At 39.2% G+C, this 22,298-nt stretch overlaps 2 protein-coding genes across 6 annotated transcripts; one reads left to right on the top strand and one right to left on the bottom strand.

Annotated features, from left to right (window-relative positions):
• Positions 1–1,527: 1,527 nt before the first annotated feature.
• thtpa (thiamine triphosphatase) lies at positions 1,528–7,580 on the bottom strand. 3 transcript variants are annotated; one of them, XM_079805886.1, is made up of 4 exons: positions 7,514–7,580; positions 7,091–7,166; positions 6,449–6,985; positions 1,528–3,700 (listed from the first exon to the last, which is right to left on the bottom strand). In XM_079805886.1, exons 2-4 carry the CDS (start codon positions 7,158–7,160, stop codon positions 3,600–3,602), a joined length of 708 nt encoding a protein of 235 aa, XP_079662012.1. In that variant the 5' UTR covers positions 7,161–7,166; positions 7,514–7,580; the 3' UTR covers positions 1,528–3,599. The 3 variants fall into 3 exon arrangements, with proteins under 3 accessions (XP_079662012.1, XP_079662014.1, XP_079662013.1); XM_079805888.1 differs by having other exon boundaries at positions 1,810–3,700; positions 6,449–6,934; positions 7,514–7,570; XM_079805887.1 differs by having other exon boundaries at positions 1,810–3,700; positions 7,091–7,161; positions 7,514–7,568.
• A 908-nt stretch (positions 7,581–8,488) lies between these two features.
• zfhx2 (zinc finger homeobox 2) lies at positions 8,489–21,816 on the top strand. Of its 3 annotated transcripts, XM_079806919.1 has the most exons (6): positions 8,489–8,619; positions 11,167–11,325; positions 11,511–11,571; positions 12,365–16,413; positions 18,736–18,875; positions 19,253–19,421. In XM_079806919.1, exons 1-6 carry the CDS (start codon positions 8,614–8,616, stop codon positions 19,284–19,286), a joined length of 4,449 nt encoding a protein of 1,482 aa, XP_079663045.1. In that variant the 5' UTR covers positions 8,489–8,613; the 3' UTR covers positions 19,287–19,421. The 3 variants fall into 3 exon arrangements, with proteins under 3 accessions (XP_079663045.1, XP_079663043.1, XP_079663044.1); XM_079806917.1 differs by lacking the exon at positions 18,736–18,875 and having other exon boundaries at positions 19,253–21,816; XM_079806918.1 differs by lacking the exon at positions 19,253–19,421 and having other exon boundaries at positions 18,736–19,059.
• Positions 21,817–22,298: the final 482 nt, after the last annotated feature.

The following is a 22,298-nucleotide window of genomic DNA, read 5'->3' as shown; positions in this document are numbered from 1 at the left end:
ACCTGTGTAAGTGTTACAGATGACAGGAAGGTCACTGATTGTTTGGAAAGAGAGAGAGAGAAGTGTTTTGTGAGACTGTGAGAACTTGAATGTGAATGGATGCAAGTGGGATTGTTAGCAGCAAAACTAAAGCTTTTATTAGTCAAGAATTACAAGCCATCCAATGGGTTTGATGCGAAAAATACACCTCTCTCTCCCTCTGTCATCGGGTTCCCATCTGAAGGTTCCTCTGAAATAATGCCACTTTAATTGTATCCTGTCAAACCTTGCACAATGGTTTCCCTTCATTACTATATATATAAAAAAAACAATGAACAGAGCTGGTCTGAGCAAAAATCTAGAGTCAAATTCTCAGGGATATCAACATAAAATAATAGAAGTCTGAAGGCAAAGGCCTTATGTTAGGGAGAAGAAAGCCAGAGATACTTGCACTTTAAAGAGAGTACACAGTGTCATATTTCAGCTCTCCTAATATTTCCTCATAAAAGCCTTCTCTCCACACTCAAGCTGAAGTCTCCAGCTGAAATAAATACCCCTTGCATCCCTCCATACCAGCTCTCTTTTATTTCAGCATGGCACGTGAATCATGACCTTTTACCTTGACTGGGTGGTCTTTTGATATTTTTATTGTACCAGTTATTTATTGGCCTGGCCTAGTATATTTTCAGTGCTTATTAAAATCAAACAAAATATGTTAAAGACAACTGCATGCATCGATTATTTTTTACAGGAGTCGCAATGAAATCGAAATGAACAATTCTTCTTTTTATTGAATATTACAGTTTGTTAAAAAAAATAAAAATTCTGTGCGCGTATTTTTATTTTATTCATGTGCCCCTTTTAATCTTTAATCTAAATAATTCCCTTTCTCTAAGCGTCACTCTGATGACATGTTTATTAGCGTGAGGGCGGGATCAACCTGTCACTCACATGACATCACAGCAATGGCAAACCACAACCATCCAATCAATTCCCCAAGAACAAAATCAAGTTCGAGAAGCCATTTCACTCATAGACATAATTCATTTTTATATGCCTATGGGCTATGGTTTCACTCAGATATACGTTGCAACTGGAAAGAAAAGGCTATCGCAACTTATGTAGCATTTAATGCCGAATTTAAAATCTCAAATAATATGTGCATGCACTTGCTGTTTTGTTTTTATAAATCCTTTTTAGAAAATCTAATTTTTTTTTTTTTTTAAATCAAGATATGTTTTGACACTTAATCATTTACCTGTTCTGATATGTGTATTTTGCAAATATGTGGCAACACATTCCAAATGTGGTCAATTTGATGCCTAGGCTTCACAGAATTAAAAATAAAATTTGTGCATCAGCAACACGTCTTTGTGACATGATGTTCATTGCTTACAGTAGAGTTGTGTGAGCATTGGACATTGTCGCGGAGTGTAAACAACAACATCAGTTTATATCGTTGATCTATCTGACGCGTCATAAATGAATAAGGATCATTTTAATAATTTCTAATTCTGTTCCGTATAGATTACCAAACCACCTGGTGTTAAAACTGGTGTTAGATTTTAATGAACTTGTCAGTGTTTTTACAGTAGCATTGCGCCAGCTGCTGTCATGACGAGTGAACAGCTCATAACAAAGAAAACAGCGCTCTCTGCTGAGCAAACGTTGCACTTGACACACAAATCTATTTAGGTCAAAGCAGAAAATTGCTAAATAACTTTCAAAATAAAAGTACATGCAATATGTAATGTTTTTTGGATCAAACAATCTAACACATGCTTTACTGTCAGAAAATATTAAACAAAAACAAAAAAAGAAACATTTAGTAAAGACCTTAGAATACACTTTATTTCTTTGTTACACTGTAAATATACATTTAAGTACTGAGTAATCTTAAATAACTACATGTACTTGCTATAGGGTTAGCTCCATGTAATTATGCATAATTTACTGTTATTACTATGGTAAGTACATGTAACATATGTAAAAAGGACACTGTAAAATAAAGTGCTACCAGATCTTATTATATTACTTCTTATTGTCCAGGATACTTTTAACAGGCCCACTGTTGTTCAAGAAAATGTTCTATACAGAACCTTAAAGGGTTCTAAGAGTGTGAACAAGAATAATTAGCTAAGCAAACATTATTTTTAATTATTAATGTAACTATGCAAAATTTCAACAGTTGTTTATACACCGATCAGGCATAACATTATGAAAGGTGAAGTGAATAACACTGATTATCTCTTCATCACGGCACCTGTTAGTGGGTGGGATATATTAGGCAGCAAGTGAACATTTTGTCCTCAAAGTTGATGTGTTAGAAGCAGGAAAAATGGGCAAGCGTAAGGATTTGAGCGAGTTTGACAAGGGCCAAATTATGATGGCTAGACGACTGGGTCAGAGCATCTCCAAAACTACAGCTCTTGTGGGGTGTTCCCGGTCTGCAGTGGTCAGTATCAAAAGTGGTCCAACGAAGGAACAGGGGTGAACCGGCAACATGGTCATGGACGACCAAGGCACATTGATGCATGTGAGGAGCGAAAGGTGGTCTGTGTAGTTCAATCAAACAGACAAGCTTCTGTAACTCAAATTGCTCAAGAAGTTAATGCTGGTTCTGATTGAAAGGTGTCAGAATACACAGTGCATTGCAGTTTGTTGCGTATGGGGCAGCATAGCTGCAGACGAGTCAGGGTGCCCATGCGGACCCCTGTCCACTGCCAAAAGTGCCAACAGTGGGCATGTGAGCATCAGAACTAGACCATGGAGTAATGGAAGAAAGTGGCCTGGTTTGATGAATCACGTTTTCGTTTACATCACGTGGATGGTCAGGTGTGTGTGCGCCACTTACCTGGGGAACACATGGCACCAGGATGCACTATGGGAAGAAGGCAAGCCGGCGGAGGCAGTGTGATGCTTTGGGCAATGTTATGCTGGGAAATCTTGGGTCCTGCCATCCATGTGGATGTTACTTTGACACGTACCACCTACCTAAGCATTGTTGCAGACCATGTATGTACACCCTTTCATGGAAACGGTATTCCCTGGTGGCTGTGGCCTCTTTCAGCAGGATAACGTGCCCTGCCACAAAGCAAAAATGGTTCAGGAATGGTTTGAGGAGCACAACAACGAGTTTGAGGTGTTGACTTGGCCTCCAAATTCCCCAGATCTCAATCCAAAAGAGCATCTGTGGGATGTGCTGAACAAACAAGTCCGATCCATGGAGGCCAAACCTCGCAACTTACAGGACTTAAAGGATCTGCTGCTAAAATCTTGGTGCCAGAAACCACAGCACACCTTCAGGGGTCTAGTGGAGTCCACGCCTCGACGGGTCAGGGGTGTTTTGGCAGCAAAATGAGGAACAACACAATATTAGGAAGGTGGTCATAATGTTAAGATATAATCAGATATCTGCTTTATTTGACTGACTCAAACTGCCATGATGCAATGTTACAGTGCAATGCTACATACTATATTTTATAATATTTGTACTGCACATAAACACAAGACAGTGATTATTTTCTCATTCAAATATGAGCATTAAAGATTTTGTGTAGTGCACTTTTTCATAAATTAATCATTAAAAACTACTAATTATATGTTAAACTAGTGATTCCTCATAAAATATGAGCATTAAGAAGTTTTGCATAGTGGTCTGGTTGAAATCTTTGAAGGTAAACATCCATTTTCCCCTTTACTCTCTTCTCACAGCTTAAACCTGTGAAGACAGACAACAAAAATACATTAGATATTATAAAGTGATGTGAACAGAGGTTCATGTAGCATTATTTATATTTTATCTCTGATACCAGATGCCATAGAAGCTAAGCCATTTGTTTATAGTTTATTAGGCAGCAGATATGCAACTTTGGATGTCTTAGCCAGGTTTATTATAGTTAAAGTCACCATGAAATCTGAATGGACCATTTTTGTTTTTGTTTTGGAATATTGAAGTATTTATTATAAATGATTTATCTGTGCACATCATTATTCAACCATCCGATCATTTCCTGATTTAGTTGACCTCTCAGGAATATTGATAGAAGATGTGTTTTATGAAGCACGTTACAGTTAATGTCTAGTGTTATATATAATATATCGTTAGACTCTAACTTCAGTTAGATAATGTGAGCAGCACTGCAACAGCTACTATATCCAGATGCTATCTGTCATTTCAACAGTGTTTACATTCTCTGAGATCTTTCTGTCAAATGCGTTTCTATGAAGTATTTGCCATTCTAGGAATAACGTATCTAGCGTCTGAATATAAAGAGTTGAATAAATTGGTTGCCCTGTTTTTTTTTAAACTTCTTTCTTGGGTTAAATTCTGTATATTCTAGCATCATTCATTTATATTCACCAGTTGTGTATGCTCCGAGTATAAAATAACATTAGGACGTTAACAACAAACCGAAAAAAATAAATGACCACTATAACCAGTAGATGGCGGAAGAGGAACACTTATTGGCTCATTAGCCATTTTTTAGCCATTCATTTTTATAGATCATCAAATCACTATTATAACATTAAAATATCTATATTTGTGTTGCTTTATTTGTACTGAAGTGTTAAATATATAGGCTAATTGTAGGGAACATTACAAAGTCTAATGAAAAACAAAAACATATGACTAAACATCACAATAAATCTTAATTTAAATCGTGTCTGTGCTTTGTTTATGATGAGGGGATTTGTAGATAATGGGAAGATTCGTGTAAAACATAAACTTGCACTAAAATTCATTCAGCGTTTTGAGACTCTATAAAACTTGTTTTTAATCGATATTGAGAGGATTCTCATTGTCGGTAGATTAAACATATGATTGGTTATTATTTTCAACAGAAACGCCCGTGATTGACTACAATACTCAACGCTGTAAAATCATGTTGTACTGTCGTGACCCAAATAAAATGACCAGATCACTCAAAAAAAACATTAACGTAGTCTCTTCTTTATCTCTCCCCAGAATAAAATGCTACTGTAAAGCCTAATCGAAGTCAAGGCACATATTGTGTTAACATTTGCCAGAAATTGCAGCAAATATAGTGAAAATGCTGTCTATCCTGCTTAATCCTATTCAAACAGATTGACAGCGCGGAGTTTGGAACTATTGAGAGCTCTATGGCTCTGGTCAGAACAATATGGCTGTCATCTGATTGGCTTAAGTAGACGGTGGGTGGAGTCTACCTATTTGTGGATTTGTGTGAGTGTAGATGCTTCTTGAAACAGAAATGTTTCAAAATCAACGCGCTGTGCTGCGATTTACGAATGTGCAAGAGATCCACCAATGCAGAGGAAGCCATCAACAAATGCACAGGAAGCGATTTACAAATGAATGCACAGCAGAGTTGTGTTTGTGACATAAAAACATATGTTTGGATATTTTTTTTTTTATACACAAATGTCATTGTCTATTTGTTTGGAATAATGCAACAAATCTACCCCCATACTGAACTGACTTGAGCTAAATGACAACAGAATTTGACTCATATTTGATGTTTGCATCATTGTGAAGTTTGCATCATTGGGGCGACAATCAAACCGTCTCCACTGACTTTGTATTGTGTGAAGCGGTTTCCTTGTCATTTCTGACTTATAACAAAAAACTGAACAATGTCTAAAAGCTGATATGTGACATGGTGTACAGCAAACAAACTAAACAAAACCCACAACCAAAAAACCCAAAAACCCTGTTCACCTAAAAAACGAGTGTTTAAGGACACAAAAGTGGATACAGGCAATTGAGACAGAGAGCAACATGTTATATTACACTGAGAACTACACCCACTAGAGGGGAATGTGATCAGCGACAGAAAACATAATATATAAAACTGATATTTGGATATTTGACTTAACAGTGGTTAAATGTTTACTGCACACGTAGGCATGCTGAGTGTCAGGATCCCAAAATTGACCCATTCTTCCTGCTGATGCTTCACGTCTTATTGTATCCACTTTTGTCACGCTCGTTCTTTTTGGGTCGACAGCTTATGAAAACTTAGTTCGGTGTTTTTTAGCTTGTTTGCTGTACACCCGGTCACATAGCAGCTTTTAGACATTGTTCTATTTTTAGTTAGAAGTCAGAAATGACAAGGAGGCCGCTTCACGCAATACAAAGTCAATGGAGAGCGTTGGATTGGGCGGTGTGGGCGTGGCCTAAATACACTCTGTCTCCACTGCTGTGAGTGACAGGTTGTCCCGCCCTCACGCCAATAAACACGTCATCACACTACAAGAGGAAGGGGATGTTGACTAATATGAAAACACGAATAAATGCACGAATAAATTATTTATAATAATGAATACTGCAATATTTCATAAATAACAAGGAAGTGTCAGTTTTGATTTCATGGAGACTAACGAAAATGATTTGAACTATTAATACAAACTAGTATCTCAATGACACTAAAATGACATATTCACTCTGAATATAATATGACAGTGTCCACACACAACATGAGCTCACCCAGTTCTGCAGCAGTGCTTGTAATCCTCTGCAGAGCTGCATTCATGTCACCTCCTTCAGGCACCAGAACCTCGATCTCTCCCACACAATATCCGAAATCAGCCTGGTCCAGATCCACCCGCACTGCACCGTCTCTCTTGAGCATGTATGAGCAACGCTTGGTCTTGAACTCAGCAAAACAGATGAGATTGAGGTCAGTCAGCCACTTTGTGTCATCTGCTGAACAGATCTCTGTGTCCTTGTTTTCTGCCACTTTGTCAATTTGTTCCCTTTGTGAGGAATTTGATTCACTCCCTTCAGCAGTGTGTTCACTGATAATCCTGCCGACTTCTGATTGAATCAGAGGGAGACTGGTTATCTCTCTGTATCGTGTGCAAAGGGCCTCGGTTTCATTGTCAGGTGTAGTCCCTGAAACTGCAGGGCATTTCAATTCCCACAATCCCTCTCGGCTTCTCAGCCAGAAATCTTTTAGTGTGAGGATGAAATCTGGAGAGTCAAAGTACTGGTCTTGAAACTGCCGCTGACCAATGCATTCAGCTGTGTAGATATATATAAATGCATTTATGTATGCAATATGCATTGTAGACACATACAAATATATATTATAAACATATGCGTAAACAAAAAAAAGTTTGAACACACCTCCAATATCCTGGAGTTTACCCATAATTTCTGCATTACAAACAAATTTTCTCTCCACCTCTACAGTCATTCTGTCCTATGAGACAAAAATAAAAACGAGAAAATAGATTTTTGGCACATTAAAGACTTTCTGCAGTAATAGAATAAAATAAAATAAAAACATTGTAAAATGTGCCGATCAGCTGTGATTCAAAACCAAGTGAGCTGCGTAGTGAGACAGTAAAATGCTGTCAAAATAGGCAGCTTCGTTAATGAGAAACAGACAACAACAAATATTGCCGGGAAGGGAACCTAGCAGGTTAATAATTTCCAAGCTCAGGCAGTGGCAATTATACTGTAACTACTACTGCGGTTAAAATCGGGTTGTGACAATCATTCCGACATAACGAAAATAAACTATCAAACAAAAACATCTGAACTTACCGATCAATCAGTGTAATGAGGACAGACGTGGAATCGGGGTCCTGTACAGCTTTTTCCGGTCAGGCATGTTCACGGACAGCCTAATATCTGCTCGTCATTAAGCGCACCACATACGCAAGAGTGCTTTTATAAGTATTACTTCCTTTAAAAAAGTATTAGGCTACTTCCTGACAAATAATTGTATTTCTATCAAGATTAGAGAACTACATTTCAGGATATTACATATAATACATGATATTACACCACATATATTGCTGCTTTTACTTAATCCAATTTAGTGTGTGTCTTTGTATGTGTGTGTGTGTGTGTGTGTGTGTGTGTGTGTGTGTGTGTGTGTGTGTGTGTGTATTTAATGAACTTTGTTTTGAATGAAATACACAGCAAAATAAAATAACAAAACATGTTTTGATGCATAAACGTTTTAGTTTGCATTTGCAGTGTAAATATTTCATACATAATACATCATACACGACGACTAACGTTATATGTATGCATGTGTGTGTGTATATAGGCCTATATGTATAATTTGTTAAAAAAAATTATGTATGAACTTATTTTGTATTTTATTTTGCTGTGTAAGTATTTCATACAAAACAAATGGTAGGATATATAGTGCCAGTAGAAACCTGTTTTTATTTAGACCTATTTTATTTGCTATTTACAGTACATATCCTATAATTATTAACACAATATTACCAATAACATATATATGTGTGTGTGTGTGTGTGTGTGTGTGTGTGTGTGTGTGTGTATAAACACCTATTAAACATTTCTCATTTGACATTCGTTTTAATTATTCGCCTCGACCAGTCTTAAACAAAGTTACAAATAATTTAATTGATGACATTATAACAACATTGTTCCAACATGCTTGTAGGTGTGTTTAATCGAACCGTTAGTGGGAAGAGGAACATTCTTGGAGAGAGTTAGCAGTCAGCTTTTGGGGGAGCTGTCGTGTGTTTACTAGAGGAGAGAGCAATGCAAGAGTGAACGAGAGAGAGAGAGGGAGGACGGAGGGAGTGAGTGAGTGAGAGAGGGAGAGAGAGACAAAACTTTTCAGTTTTAAAGAGCGAGAGGAAGCGTGTGCTGGAGTCCCAACCATGCAGGTAAAAGCCTTAGCTAATTGCTTTAGTGTTAATTAAACGATGTTGACGCCGAATTGATCAAGAAGTTGCGATCGTGGGGGCGATGCGGATCTCATCGCGTCCTGAGCACGATAGATAATTTGATGCATGGCTTTTCACTGCGAATATTTAGTTGGTTTTCGAGTGTTAAAATCCAAACTTTTCTGCCTCGGTCTCTCATTTTGGCCCCGCCACCCCCTTTCGCTGCTCGTTGTGTTGCACGTCGCTCTTTTCGAGCAGCAATGCGCTTCATCCATCGTTAATTACTGCGTTCTACAATTATTAAAACACACTTATGATGCTCCATATCTACATTATACACTAAATGAGGAACTTAGACCGCCAAATGCAATGCATTGGGTTTGATAAATGCCGAAGGGGGACGACAAACGGCTTGTTTTTTAACACATCTGTATGAAGCAACCCAAATTCATTAATTAAATAGCTTAGTCGATGTAGGCCGCAATTTCCGCTGTGCCGCGGACGGCGGGCGGGGAATGTCTCGCTGCCCGACAAACAGGCCACAATCAGGGGGGCGAGGAACTAATCAAGCCCGGGGTTTTACATTTGAGAGCCGAAAGCCTATTTACACAATTCAATTAGCGCAATAAAGCAGATTTGAACGGCAGCATCTCGAGCGTAGGGACCGTTTTACCTTATTATTTATTCTCGAAGCTCTAATTCTGTGTCTTTGAGAAGTTTGTGGGCGATTTGAGGCTTGATGCGCGATACATAATTAGTTGACCAATTTGTTGAGTGTTGTTAGCTACGTTAGCCATGTGAAGTGCCACGAATGTTTATGAGAAAACGGCTTCTTTTGTTTTAACATCACCCTTCAAGTAAGAAATCACTAAAATCAGTCGCTTTGTAGCGATTAAAGTTGGAAAAGGGGGTAATTAGGGCAGGAGACTGCAGTGCAATGCACTTTAATGGGGTATTTGTCATGATTACACTGGAGTGACTGTGTGTGTGTGCGTGTGTGTATATGTGCGTGTTAGCGAGGCAGGCTAAAGCTCTCCGTTTCCAATTGATTCAACAGCACACGGGTCTTGCTAATTAGGCTGTGGGTTAATTAACGAAATCATCAAGAGTTATGGCGGCCATATGAGCTCGCTGTCGAACGACAGTGTCCCGCGGCGTGTGGGTTCGTCTGCCTTTGACTTTTAAGAGAAGTTAATAGTACTTGTCTTGAGGATTCAGTGCATGTTTTCAGTCTAGCAGGGAAGCTAATTGGCGTGGCATTGTAGCACTGTTGGCATTTGATGTCTGTTCGTTACTTGACAGTGGCATGTAAAAACGAAGCCAGAAACGGTGTAATTTAAATGATTTTGCATGCAAACGCGAAATGAAGTCGTTTAGATAAGAATTACGATGTTTATATCTTTGATGTCGACGTATGTGTTATTTATTTATTTGGGTTATTGTTTTAAAGAGACATTACTGTCATTAACATCCCAGGGGATTTGCACCCATTATCTGATATTTACAGCCCATGTCGCCTTATTCACAAGGGGCAACGTGTTGACAAATTTCACTCACTCAGCATATTATAAGAATAGTCAAGGTCAACATTTAGGCCTCATCTGACGTTAAATAGCCTAGTTATTGCAGAACTGATAAATGCATGCATGATTCTGCTTATCAGATTTGATTAACATGGGATGCTTTAAATAAAGTAATGTGCCTTCAAATGCATGATTTATAAACGCAACGTATCGGTGATGTTGTGTCTAGCAGAAAGAACATAACTGCATCTGATATCAGATTTGATGTCTTGCATGAGTACTGTTATAAGTGCATAGCACAGATTGTATGACCTATATAAATAACTACAGGTCGTGCATGTTTTTTTATTTGTCAGTGTCATTTTACATCACACCCAATTAATCAGATTAGTGAGACAATTGTTGCATTTCTTAAAGTTTATTTTAGAGTTTTGACGATTAAGCTTATGTGAGCTGACTGTACATTAGACATCATATTACAGGCAATGTCACAAAGAATGTTATTGCATTAGATGCTGTCTATAAATCTGTAACCTTTTCATTTGTATTAAAAAGAGGGCTATTCACCTGAAAATTAATACTCTGTCATCATTTACTCACCCTTGTGCAATTCCATATTGAATGACTTTCTTCTGTGGTAAATAAAGAAGATACAAATATTTGTTTTGAAAGTCAATGGGGTCCAATGTTGTTTGCACACTGATGCTCTTCATAATATTTTCATTTGCATTCTGCAGAAGGCAGGCAAGCATACAGGTTAGGAATGACATGAGGATGAGTAAATGACAGAATTTAACACCCTTTAAGATTTTAGCTTTGTGGAGTGCTGCACTTATTTCATGCGTTTGTTTATTTCACATTTACACATTGTAGCATGAGGCTACTTGAAACAAAAATAAATACATTCTATAAAAGAGTCTAAAAATGTATTTTGTGAACTGAAAGTAAATGAGTTATAAAATATTTTCCTTATTCAGGTCTGATATATTATTGCTTATGATAATAAATACCACTTTGGTTCCAGGAGGAGTCAGGAGTAACTCTGGGAGGTGCCAGTACGAGGGGGTCAATGTGGTTATGCCCTCTATGTCAAGAAAGCCAACCAGACCGCAAGAATCTCTCTCATCACCTTACGGACAAACACAGTGTCCTCCCTGCTTGCCTTGATAAGTTACTGGATATTGTGAGTATATTAACAAAGATTAACAAAAACATTTTTAGTAATTTAATGTTTAGTCATTTATATATGTTTTGATGGCAAAGACTTTTTTTTTTTTAAATGAAAGTAATGACTGTGTTGTCAGTGAAACTATAAGCTTACACAAGTTTGCTTTTTAACGTAAATAATTGGTTTCCTCTTTTCACAAGGCTGCTCCTAAGCACTCTTCCATTGCTGAAGATGAAGAATCAAAAACCCAAAATGATGCAGGTGAGTTTTATAGACCTATAAAGTTATTCTCAAGTGTTTGCATTCGTGCCACAGTGATTTAACACTATCCCAGCACTGAGATCCTAGGTTCCAGTGTTATTGATACCAGGCTTAGGTTATGCACCACTGGACACACAATTGGCTGTGTTGCTGACCACCTTGCTTCAGTAGTTTCCATGGCAATGAAGCACCTGTAGGTTGTAGCCTGCTGAGTGTGGCCCCCACAAGTATTCAGTTTTCCTGCTGACTCCTGGACATGATGGCTGAAAAAAGAATCTAAATTGTTGCAAATTATTTACATTTCACTGGTTGTTTTTAAATGCAAACAAATGATTGTTGTTCTGAATTTGAATATAAGGGGTTTCAAGTTTTTTAAGGTGAGGGATGGACCAGGGATCTCAGTTGCATATTGTATAAAACGAGGGTTGCGATTTAAGCCTACTCTGTGAGATTTTGTGCATATTTAAATGTATTTACCTATGCTATGATATTGCTCAAATAATCATTGATTTATGGATTCGTACACATGTATATTACGATTCATCTTAATACATTTGTTAACTTTAGCTTTGGTTAAATGTAACTAACATTGTGAAAAATAAGTGTTAAACAAAAATACATAAAGCTCTGAAATCAAGTAGCGAACAATTTGTGAAATTGCTCTGTTGAAGACCTGTTTTACATATTCAGCGTAATATTAGCCGATTGATTGGTAGTACAAAAAACTGCACTTATTTTGTTTTGTTTTTAAATGCTCACTAACGTTGAATTTTATGTTTTATCAATTCATCAGATGACACATCTCAGCAGACACATTTAGAGAACACAAAGTCCCCCTCAATGGCTTCCCAAAATGAGAGCGAATCTACAGATGCAGGTGACAAGGGTAGTTCTTCTCAGGAAAAAGAGATGGATGAAGAGCTGGAGGGAAAGAAAAATGAGGAAAGTGACATGGGTAGCCTGGAGTCAGATCATGACAATGTGGAGCAAATTGTAAAAACTTCAGAGGCTTCTGTAAGCAATGGCAGATCCGTCTGTAAAAACCTAGCCTCTGAAGGTGATAACCGTCCATTCAAGTGTAATGCGTGTTTGGAGTCATTTCCTACTAGAACGGCTTTGAGTGTTCATTATAATTCAACCACCCATATCCAGAGGATGAGAACCGGGACGGTGAATAACAGTGACTCAACCCCTTTCCTGGCTCGACCTTATGTCTCCAACAAACCATACCAGTGTGCCGTCTGTCGTGTCTCCTACAATCATGCCATCACCCTGGAAAGTCATTTAAAATCTGTGTTGCACCAGAGTCGCAGCAGGAGTGCGGGAAATGCTACTCCTAGTTCCACTGCAAATACAGGAACTGGAACCATGGTTACAAACTTGGCGACCACTGTTGGAAGCACCACACAGTTAGTTACCACCTCCACTAGCAATTGTGTCACCCAAGCAAACCTGACTCCATCAGCAGTAACGACCAAAGACGGAGAGCAGGTGCAGCCTCAGCTAGCTCCCTCATTACTTTCTTCTCCGGTGGCCTCCGCACAAGCCATGTCTGCTATTCTCACTCTTCTGACTTCCAGCCCAAATTCTCTCCCACACTCCATTCTTCCTCCTCTCTTCACGACTGGGACATCTGCAACACCAGGGGCAGCCACCCCGCAGCTTATACCCCAGCCTCAGATGCTCATGCCCCTGGTGTTGAATGGACTCCAAACTCAAACCCAAATCCAGGGCCAGAATCCAGAGTCTCCAAACCAGCTTTTGCAGCAGGCGGTGCCAGTTCTTGGTCTCAGTGCTGCTCAACAGGCTCTCTTGGCCCAAAGACTCAGTGGCTTACAAAGTCAGTGGGCTGCATTTGGACTCCCAACCACCACTCATATGAGTTTAGAGGAGATCAACAAGACGGCAGACAAGGGTGCAGACATGAGAGTACACAAGGAGATTAAAGTAGAGTCTTGCAATCAGCAAACGTCAGTAAAATCTGAAGGGGACTGGAAAATTGATGGGATAAAAAAAGAAATGTGTATTAAGGGTGAGAATACACAAGAGCAAAGTGAGAAAATGGTGGGTGATGGCACAACATGTGATAAAAAAGAGCAAGAAGAAAGTGAAATGGAAGTCGAGAGGACTAGTGAAAAGGAGTGTCACGGGGATGATGCAAACTCCAAAGCAACTGAATCCCCAGTCCTTCAGCGTGATAGTTCGTTGTCATGTATTTTGGATCCAAACCAAGGTCTCAGCCATACACATCTCGTTAACCGCTCTGGCGCTGTTAACTGTACTTTTCGTAACACTAATTTTGCCTTAAGAGCTTCAGGCCATAGAAGTGCTAAAGATCATCCAATCTTGTCTTCAGGACGGTCTATGCTCACTGAGTTCCAGTCTCAGGTTCTATGGGCATTTTTAGAGTCACGAGATGATGCTGAAACATCTAGTCCTCAGCGAGAAGACTGCGAAGCCCTCGGCAGGGAGGTGGGGCTAAGTGGAGAAGAGGTACGCAAGTGGTTCTTAGATGCCTGGCAATCCAAAGATAGGGAGAGGTTAGACAGCTTCCATGATGAATTGGACAGAAGTATGGAGGATGAAGAAGGTAACTTAATGATAGATGAGGGTGAAGATGAACACAGTCCGTCAACGACAAGCAGTCATGCCATTGACCTTTCCAGTAGTGCAGAACGACACAGGATTGGTAAGGGAAGTCCAAGAGAATTGCTGTTGACATCCGACTCTGAAAATGAAGAGTTTTACACGTCTGTTATCGTGACTGATGAAGAAAGTCAAAGCAGCTCTATGAGGGAAGAGTCAGGTAGTCCAATCAAACAGTCTTCACAGGTCGAGCCAACAGCTGAAAGGTCAAGTGGGGGTGGAAAGGTTCTTCGTTCTACTACAGTCTTCCTCTCGGATGCAGAGGACGAATATGATGATGAACAGAGTATGAAGAGGAAAAAGAGAAAGAGTGAGATTGACAAGGAAGAGGTGGAGATCAAGCGAGAGAAGCAAGATGTAGATCTTGATCTTCAGTTGGAAGCACAAGCTGACCCTCCTACTCCTATTTCAGTTTCAATCGATCATCAGGGCATTCCAACTGGCATCTTGCAGTCGTTGCCCCTTTCCCTGTCATTGGCTCCACTTTCCACTCAGTTATACAGTCCATATGTACTCTCACTTCCTTCATCACTTATGGGGGTGGGTGTTTCAGAAGGAGATCGGGGTAAAATGACCTTTTCAAATACAGTTACTCGAAGTCCAGTAGCATCACTTTCGGACCCTCTTAATGCATCTGCACCCACCTCTCTTACACACTCCTTCTTATCTAATGGTAATGATGGCGAGTCTGCTTTGGATCTTAGCATGGGGAAAAACCACAGCTCTACAATATCATCAACATCATCGGTCTCCCCAGCTAACAAGTCCTCTATACAGAAAAGTCATTTGCTTGATGGTCTGGGATTGAGACCAGCGACTGTTGGGGTTCCTACAGATGGAGGTCTCATCGTTGTTCAAGTGAAGCCAGATCCTGCCATTGCTATACCATCTTCCAATAACAGTACTTTAACTAATCGCAATAATTTGGCTAAGACTAGCACTGTGTACATGAGGGCTGCAGAAAAGGTTAGCACATCACTCATTGAAAGGGAAAAAGAGAAGGAACGAGAAAAAGAGCGGGACCAAAAGAGGCCAAAAGTCAGACGGTTCAGGGACATGAGACGGTCCAGGACCATCATCCATGCTGACCAGCTTGATATTCTCTATGGATGTTATTTCAAAGATCCAAACCCAGGAAAGCATGAATTTGAACAAATATCTGAGTGGGTAAACCTTCCAAAGAAAGTGGTTCAGATCTGGTTCCAGAATATGAGGGCTAGGGAGCGAAAGGGAGAGGTCCGTTTTATCAGTGATGGCACTTTGGCAGCTGTTGGGAAACCACTCATTAAGTTCACCTGGCCACTCTCGAAGCCCATATTCTCCACCCCACCTAAACCTAACCCAAGTCCCTCCACCGGTTGGGCCCCTGCAAAACCCCAAACTGGAAATGTTCCTCCAAAGACAGATAAGGTGAAGGAGGTCAAGGAGCCCCTGAAAATTCCTATTCAAGGTCCAAGTAGACCAAATCAGACAGCCTCTTTCACCGTTGTGTCCACTGGTCCTTCATTAATTCACAAGACCAAAACAGAAGCAACTCCCATTACAATGGTTAAAATAGCTCCTAAGACAGTGGCCACTCCGGTTGCAGTTCCTCTGCTAGTCAGTGGGATTCCTACATCTCGATCTGCTCCGAAAAGGAAGGTTGAAGAGGTACAAGCCGAGTCAGACCACACTGATGAAGATGACGATGATTACCGAGGAGGGGTCGAGTCTGGGACTACCAGCCACATGGTGCCAAAATTGTCCCCTACGCCAATTAACAAATCTTCTGCCTTGGCATCTCAGAAACACAATGGGCTCAAATATTGGTCTCAGAAAGGTCCATTCAAGATCAACACCCTCTCAAGAGAACAGTTAGGCTTGAGCTCACAGCGACCTACACCCACTACCACCACGCCCACCATAACCACCACGCCCACTACGCCATCCCCTGTGACGGTTACAGCCTCCTCTGTTCCAAACCAAAAAGAAACAAGCTACATGCTGCAGAACTCCACCCCAAGACGACCTCGAACTCACCTGAACTGTCTTCAGCTGTCCATCCTGCAGTCGTGCTACGAGACATGTGCTCATCCTAATGCACTGGAGTGTGAGGCAGTGGGGACAGAGCTTGGGCTTCCGCTGAAGGTTGTGCAAATCTGGTTCCAAAATACACGTGCCAAGGAGAAACGCTGGAGGCTTCAGCAAGAGAAAATGGTAAGGGCATTTTGTCTAATATTCCGAAGCATCTGTTTTCATATCTATTTTTAATATTTTGCTACAATGTCATTGGCCTTGGAGGTGTCCAGATACTTTCTCATGTCATAGCAACACATAAAACAATTTGCCAGGTGCAGTAGACTAAGAAAGTGTCATCTTTAATTCATATTTTTTTATTTCTTTTTGAAATTTCTTAGACATAATTCATCCAAAATTTACTCAACCATACCTGTATGCATTACATTTTCTTTCATCTCCTTTTACGTTCTCTTACTCAAAAGGAGATAATTTAATCTGGTTGGGTATTTAAGTGCTTCCTTCCCCCCCGAAATGTAAGTGGTAAAGTGTAGGCTGCCACTTCTCTCTTGTGCGCCATCTACGCTTCACACAGTAGGTGGCAGAAATGCTTCTTTTACTTTTTTTTTTTAACTGTGTCCCAATTCAGAGTCTGCATTCTTCGAAGTCCGCAAAGGTCGGACTGAGTGTTGTTTAATGGGACTGTCTAACCTACGGAGGATTGCTCTTATCGCCTAGCAACTGTGACAGCTGCCGTTGACGAGTGGCAGTGATGTTTGTACTGGACTTTTTTGAAAGTTATATTCAACTGTCTCAAAACAACAGGGTTTACAACTTAAGTAAATATGTTCATCGCGGTCCATTTATGTACATAATAAGAGTATAAACTGTATAAAATCGCATCTTTGTAAGGTATAAGTCAGCATTTAAGCCGCTTTAAACAGATATTATAAGTTGAAACCCAATTCCCAATTCCTTTTTGCATATTGGGTGCAATATGCATTTTCTCTTCTCAAAATCCTGTCATCACCGCCACACAATGAATTCTGAGGTAGACTAGGCCACAAAGGATCCATCTGTTGTATCCTTCATTGGCTAGGAAATTATGGATGCATTTGAAGGAGCCTTCGAATTGGGACAGCCTACGTCAAGCCGCTGTGATGCAATCGGCCTTCGAAGGATGCAGCCTCTGAATTGGGACACATTACTCGCCCTCATGTCGTTGCAAACCCGTAATACCTTTGTTCATCTTCGTAACACAAATTAAGATATTTTGGATGAAATCCGAGAGCTTTCTGACCCCACATTGACTGCAACATAATCACCACTTTCAAGGCCCAGAAAGATAGTAAAACAGATTGTTAAATAGTCCATGTGAATACAGTAGTTCAACCTTATTGTTATGAAGCGAAAAGAATACTTTTTGTGCTAAAGAAAAACGACTTTATTCAACAATTTCTTCCCTTTTGTTTTTTGGTTGAACCGCTGGAGTCACATGGACTATTTTAACAATGTAATTACTACCTTTCTGGGCCTTGAAAGTAGTAATGGGGGTTTATGCAGTCTATTCATAGTTTTCACGTGTTGTCACACGCTTATAGGAACGCCCACCTGGAGGGCAAAACAAGTCATTTTTACCAGGTTTGTAGTCAGTATTAATGCGGTAAGACAGTGATATTAAAATACCAAATTCAATATACACCTTATTGATGTTGCATACTTTGTACAGGAAATCAGACGAACACAGAATATTAGTGCAACACAAGGTTTCTCGTTAGGTGTTTTCCCCATCTAAACCCATTATAAAGAAAATGCGTTGCGTTCATATTCTTGCCTCATCTACTCGCCTGTATATAGTATACATCATCAAAAAGGTGTAAACTGAATTTGATCTTTTAATATCACTGTTTTAGTACATTACGGCACTTTAAGGGTGGGTTGCACTAAGGATTCTTTAGCCTGTCGTCAGTTCACCCTCCGTCTGCTGCTTGATCAGCTCTATAACGGTTTTACTGCGTAATTAATCTGTGTTTAAAATGAAGTGGTGCAACAACTCGATTTTAAATCGAACCCATATCAACAAATCCTTTAAACTTTGCTTAATTGAATCCTTATTGGTGCAGCTCACCCTATAGTGTTTTCACGTTAAGCGTTTTAAAAACATCCCGCTGTTTTCAGTGATTGAAATACTGCAGTAGGTGCTGTATATGGATCATAAGTGCCCAAAACGTGCATCTTGTTCACATATTTTTGTTTTAAGATGGAAATTTGACAAGCTTGTGCTGTAGTTCTATGGAGTTCAATGGCGGTTTTGCCCTCCAAGGCTCTGCGACAGTCACGTGACTGAGAACTATGAATTGTGGGGTCAGAAAGCTCTCGGATTTCATCAAAAAGATCTTAATTTGTGTTCAGAAGATGAACAAAGGTCTTACGGGTTTGGAACGACATGAGGGTGAGTAATTAATGACACAATTTAAATTTTGGGGTGAACTAACCCTTTAAATCTTTTACGTTGATCTCTAGAAGCAGGTGATTGTTTCCGCCACCTCCTGGACAGGAATGTATGGCGCACAGGAAAGTAGTGGCAGCTGCTATGATTTTACTACTAAAATACCTTCCATTTCTGGTTATTTTTCACCTAAACTGGAGCACTTCGACCAGGGGTTGGCAACCTTTTTGTCACAAAGTGCAATTTTTTTAAGTGTCCCGAGTTGATCACTGTGAAGGGATAGTTTACCCAAAAATGAAAATGTTGTTTTAACTTATTCACCCTCATGTTGTTCCAAACCTGTATCCTTTTCTTTTATCTGTTGAACACAAAATAAGAATGTTGGTAACCAGAAAGTTGACGGCACCCATTGACTTCCATAGTAGGGGGAAAAATAATCTGGAAGTCAATGGGTGCCGTCATCTTTTGTGTTCAACAGAAGGAAGAAACTCAAACAGGTTTGGAACATTTTTGGGTGAACTATCCCTTCAACATTTTGTTTTTCTTTGATGAAATTGAAACTGACATTGTGATTTTTACATCTTCACACAGTCGCCTAATCCCATCGACCCTTCCAAGAAGGTAGATGTCAGCTCGGGTAGCTACCTACAATACAACGCTCTCCGAGCCAACCGTCCCATCCTGCCCAAACCTGTACAACTGACAGTTGTGGAACCAACTCCATCATATACCATCGGCCAGACAACAGGCCGTGAGACTCTGAGAGGCAAGTGTGACGCCTGTGGGATTGGATTCGAATCCAGGGCTGCAGCACGTGACCATGTCTTCTCCGCTCGACATCTTGCCACTCTGAGAACCACTAACTTTGGTCAGCAAGCAGCGTTGGTCAGCAATGGATCTGGTACGGGGTCTACTGGTTTTGCCAGCCAGTCTTCTACCCCGTCACCAGCTAGCAGCTCCAGCTAAACAATGAATTGAAGCTGGTATAGTCTGTGGACCCACTAGACTTGTTGGCTTACAAAAGACAGATAAAGGGTGCTGGTCTTTTAAGCTATTGTTCCTTTGAGGCTCTAAAATTGGAGTGGGCCCAGATGACTCTGGCCATCTTCAGTCTCTCTCCTTGGATATCAGCAAGACATTGTTATTATACAGAGTCTTTACTTGCAGGGCTCCTTTTAATGACCTATTGCCACAGCATCATTTTACTATAAATAATCTACTGAAATGGTAATCATGGACATGCTAATGCTTATGTGATTATGGTCCGTTTTTCACAACTTCATCTCGGTTTAAACTCCTATTATGTTGGGTAATACTCTACTCACATTTACATATAACACTTTGTTTGATTGGGAGAATCTATGGTAATGAAGCACCCAAAAACTCAACCAAAGTGCTCTGGGTGGTCAATTATGTTTGTGGTACTGCTTTTGCTTGAGCCAGGGTGGTCTTTAGCCTGTTTTAAAGCCTATATAGAAGAGTCATTTCTAAGCTGATTTATCGCCGATAGTCTTGTTAATTCAAAGAAATGTATTCTGTAAACAGAAGTTTTCCTTCTGGCTCAGTTGAAAGAAGACTAGACTATGCTAACAGTTGATAGTGATGAAATGACAAATAAAGCAGAGAGTATGTGTAGTCTGGAATTATGGAGAATTTGGGAGAATGTTCTGAATCCAGACGCGTTTAAACGAGGAGGTTAACATGATAGCTATTTTTGAACAACCATCATGACAATCTTATAGTCATCAGCAGAGCTCCCGTTGAACGTTAAAGATGTCAGATGGTCCTCATACAGCACTTTGACTCTTTTAAAGTCTCAAACATGTTTTATTTTTGTTTTTTTTTGAGGTTTTTCGTGTTCCGCAAATAAACAGTTTTGTTGTATGGTAAGATCTTACTGTATGTCAAACTATAATGAAGTATTAATCAGCTTTTAATGTTATTTTTAAAGAGTTTGCATTGCACATAGTTAAAACAGACAAAAAAATGGATCAGACCTAGCCGCTGTGCACGAAGCCAAAGTCAAGTCTGTACTTACACAATTTTATATGGATTTGTGGAACATCGAAATTATGTACCTTATACCCTCTGATAAAACCTTTATTTTGATTTGAGTTAATGGAGTAACCCCAGCTTGTCGATATGAATTGAACACAAAAGTCATTTATTTATGGTAAAAGCAAAAGCATTTTAGAATTGTGGGAGAGAGTTGTCATCTTTTTTTCTTGTTCTTTCATTAAGCATTTTGTGTTTTTGCAAACATACGGAGTAGATTTAAGTATTTTCTTTAAAACCCACCAGGAGAGAAGACAGGGTGCTTTAGTGGACCTGGAAACTATTCATCAGGGCAACAGGAGGTGCGATTTGAAGGACATGAAATACTAAAGACGATTTTCCTTTTTGGTTTATTTTGTATATTATTATTATTATTGATACTATTAATACTTTAACAAAATGCAAAACTAAAAAAGATTTTTTAATGAACTATATTAAGAAAATGATATTCCAAAGTTATTCTTTCTCTTGCTTTGTCTCATTAAAGAAACCAAAAAGCAATCTTGATTGGAAGTGTTCATAATGCAAACCACAAAGGAGCTCCCATGCCTTGACACTTTGTACTAGTCCAGGGTTTAAGCACGAGCTACAGAGAAATGCATTTCCGACAAAACTTGGAACACTTGAAGTTCATTGAACGTTTTGTTTTCAGTATATCCCAGCAAATACAAGTTGTTTTTGTTCAAAATAGTGTCAAGTAGTTCATATGAGATGAACATGGACTGGGTTGTAGTGCAGTGCTGCAGGACGTGGGATCACATGGTGTTGCACTGTTCAGAGTATATAGGTAGAATATGGAGAAATGCTTTTATATTATCTTTTCACTTTTTCATTGACACTTGATTATCACTTGTTATAACTGTACTACTTACTATTTTTCAGTACTTTCATCACTTTTGATTATTATTGATTCATAACGGTTTTAATGGCATCTCAGACTTTGAGATGTCATTGATATGAATATTGAACGATAATGGTGGCAGTCTTGTTATGAAAAATTAGAATATTGATTAAGCTTGTTTTCCCCTCAAATGTACCTTCATTTTGTGTTGGTTCTCCTTTTTCTTATGCAGAAAACAAATAAACTGAAGTTAATTGTATTGATGTTTCTCTTCATTATGTAAATTACTCTTATATAGAAATGTATAATTTCTATATGTACATATTTTATGTTTACTTGGATTGTGTATTAGCAGCACTATGTAACGATTACGGGCCATATTGTCAGGGGTTAAGCTACTTTGATATATTGCTTAATGTGGCAGGAAAATTAAAATACTGAAGAGATTATTAATTCAAATAATTAATTCAAATTATTGTCTTCAAGTTACGTTGAAGATCTCATTATTCCAGTGTATGCACAATAGCATTGTTGTCACTTAAGCAAGCCCAAATGTATTTTAAAAATTTTTTTTATGAAAAAATGATTAAAATATCAAATATACGCCATCTTCTACTACTGACCATCGAAATGCATGAATACATTTGTCTTTTGTGTGCACACCCTATGGAAAAGGAAAAAGGCAGAAATTTTACTGTATGTATGTAGAGTACAACTCGGACAGTAGGTGGGGATATTTGA

This window comes from Gobio gobio, assembly GCF_949357685.1.
Source record: "Gobio gobio genome assembly, chromosome: 23".
In the NCBI taxonomy this organism is placed as follows: Eukaryota; Metazoa; Chordata; class Actinopteri; order Cypriniformes; family Gobionidae; genus Gobio; species Gobio gobio.
This window is presented reverse-complemented; position numbering and strand designations above follow the sequence as displayed.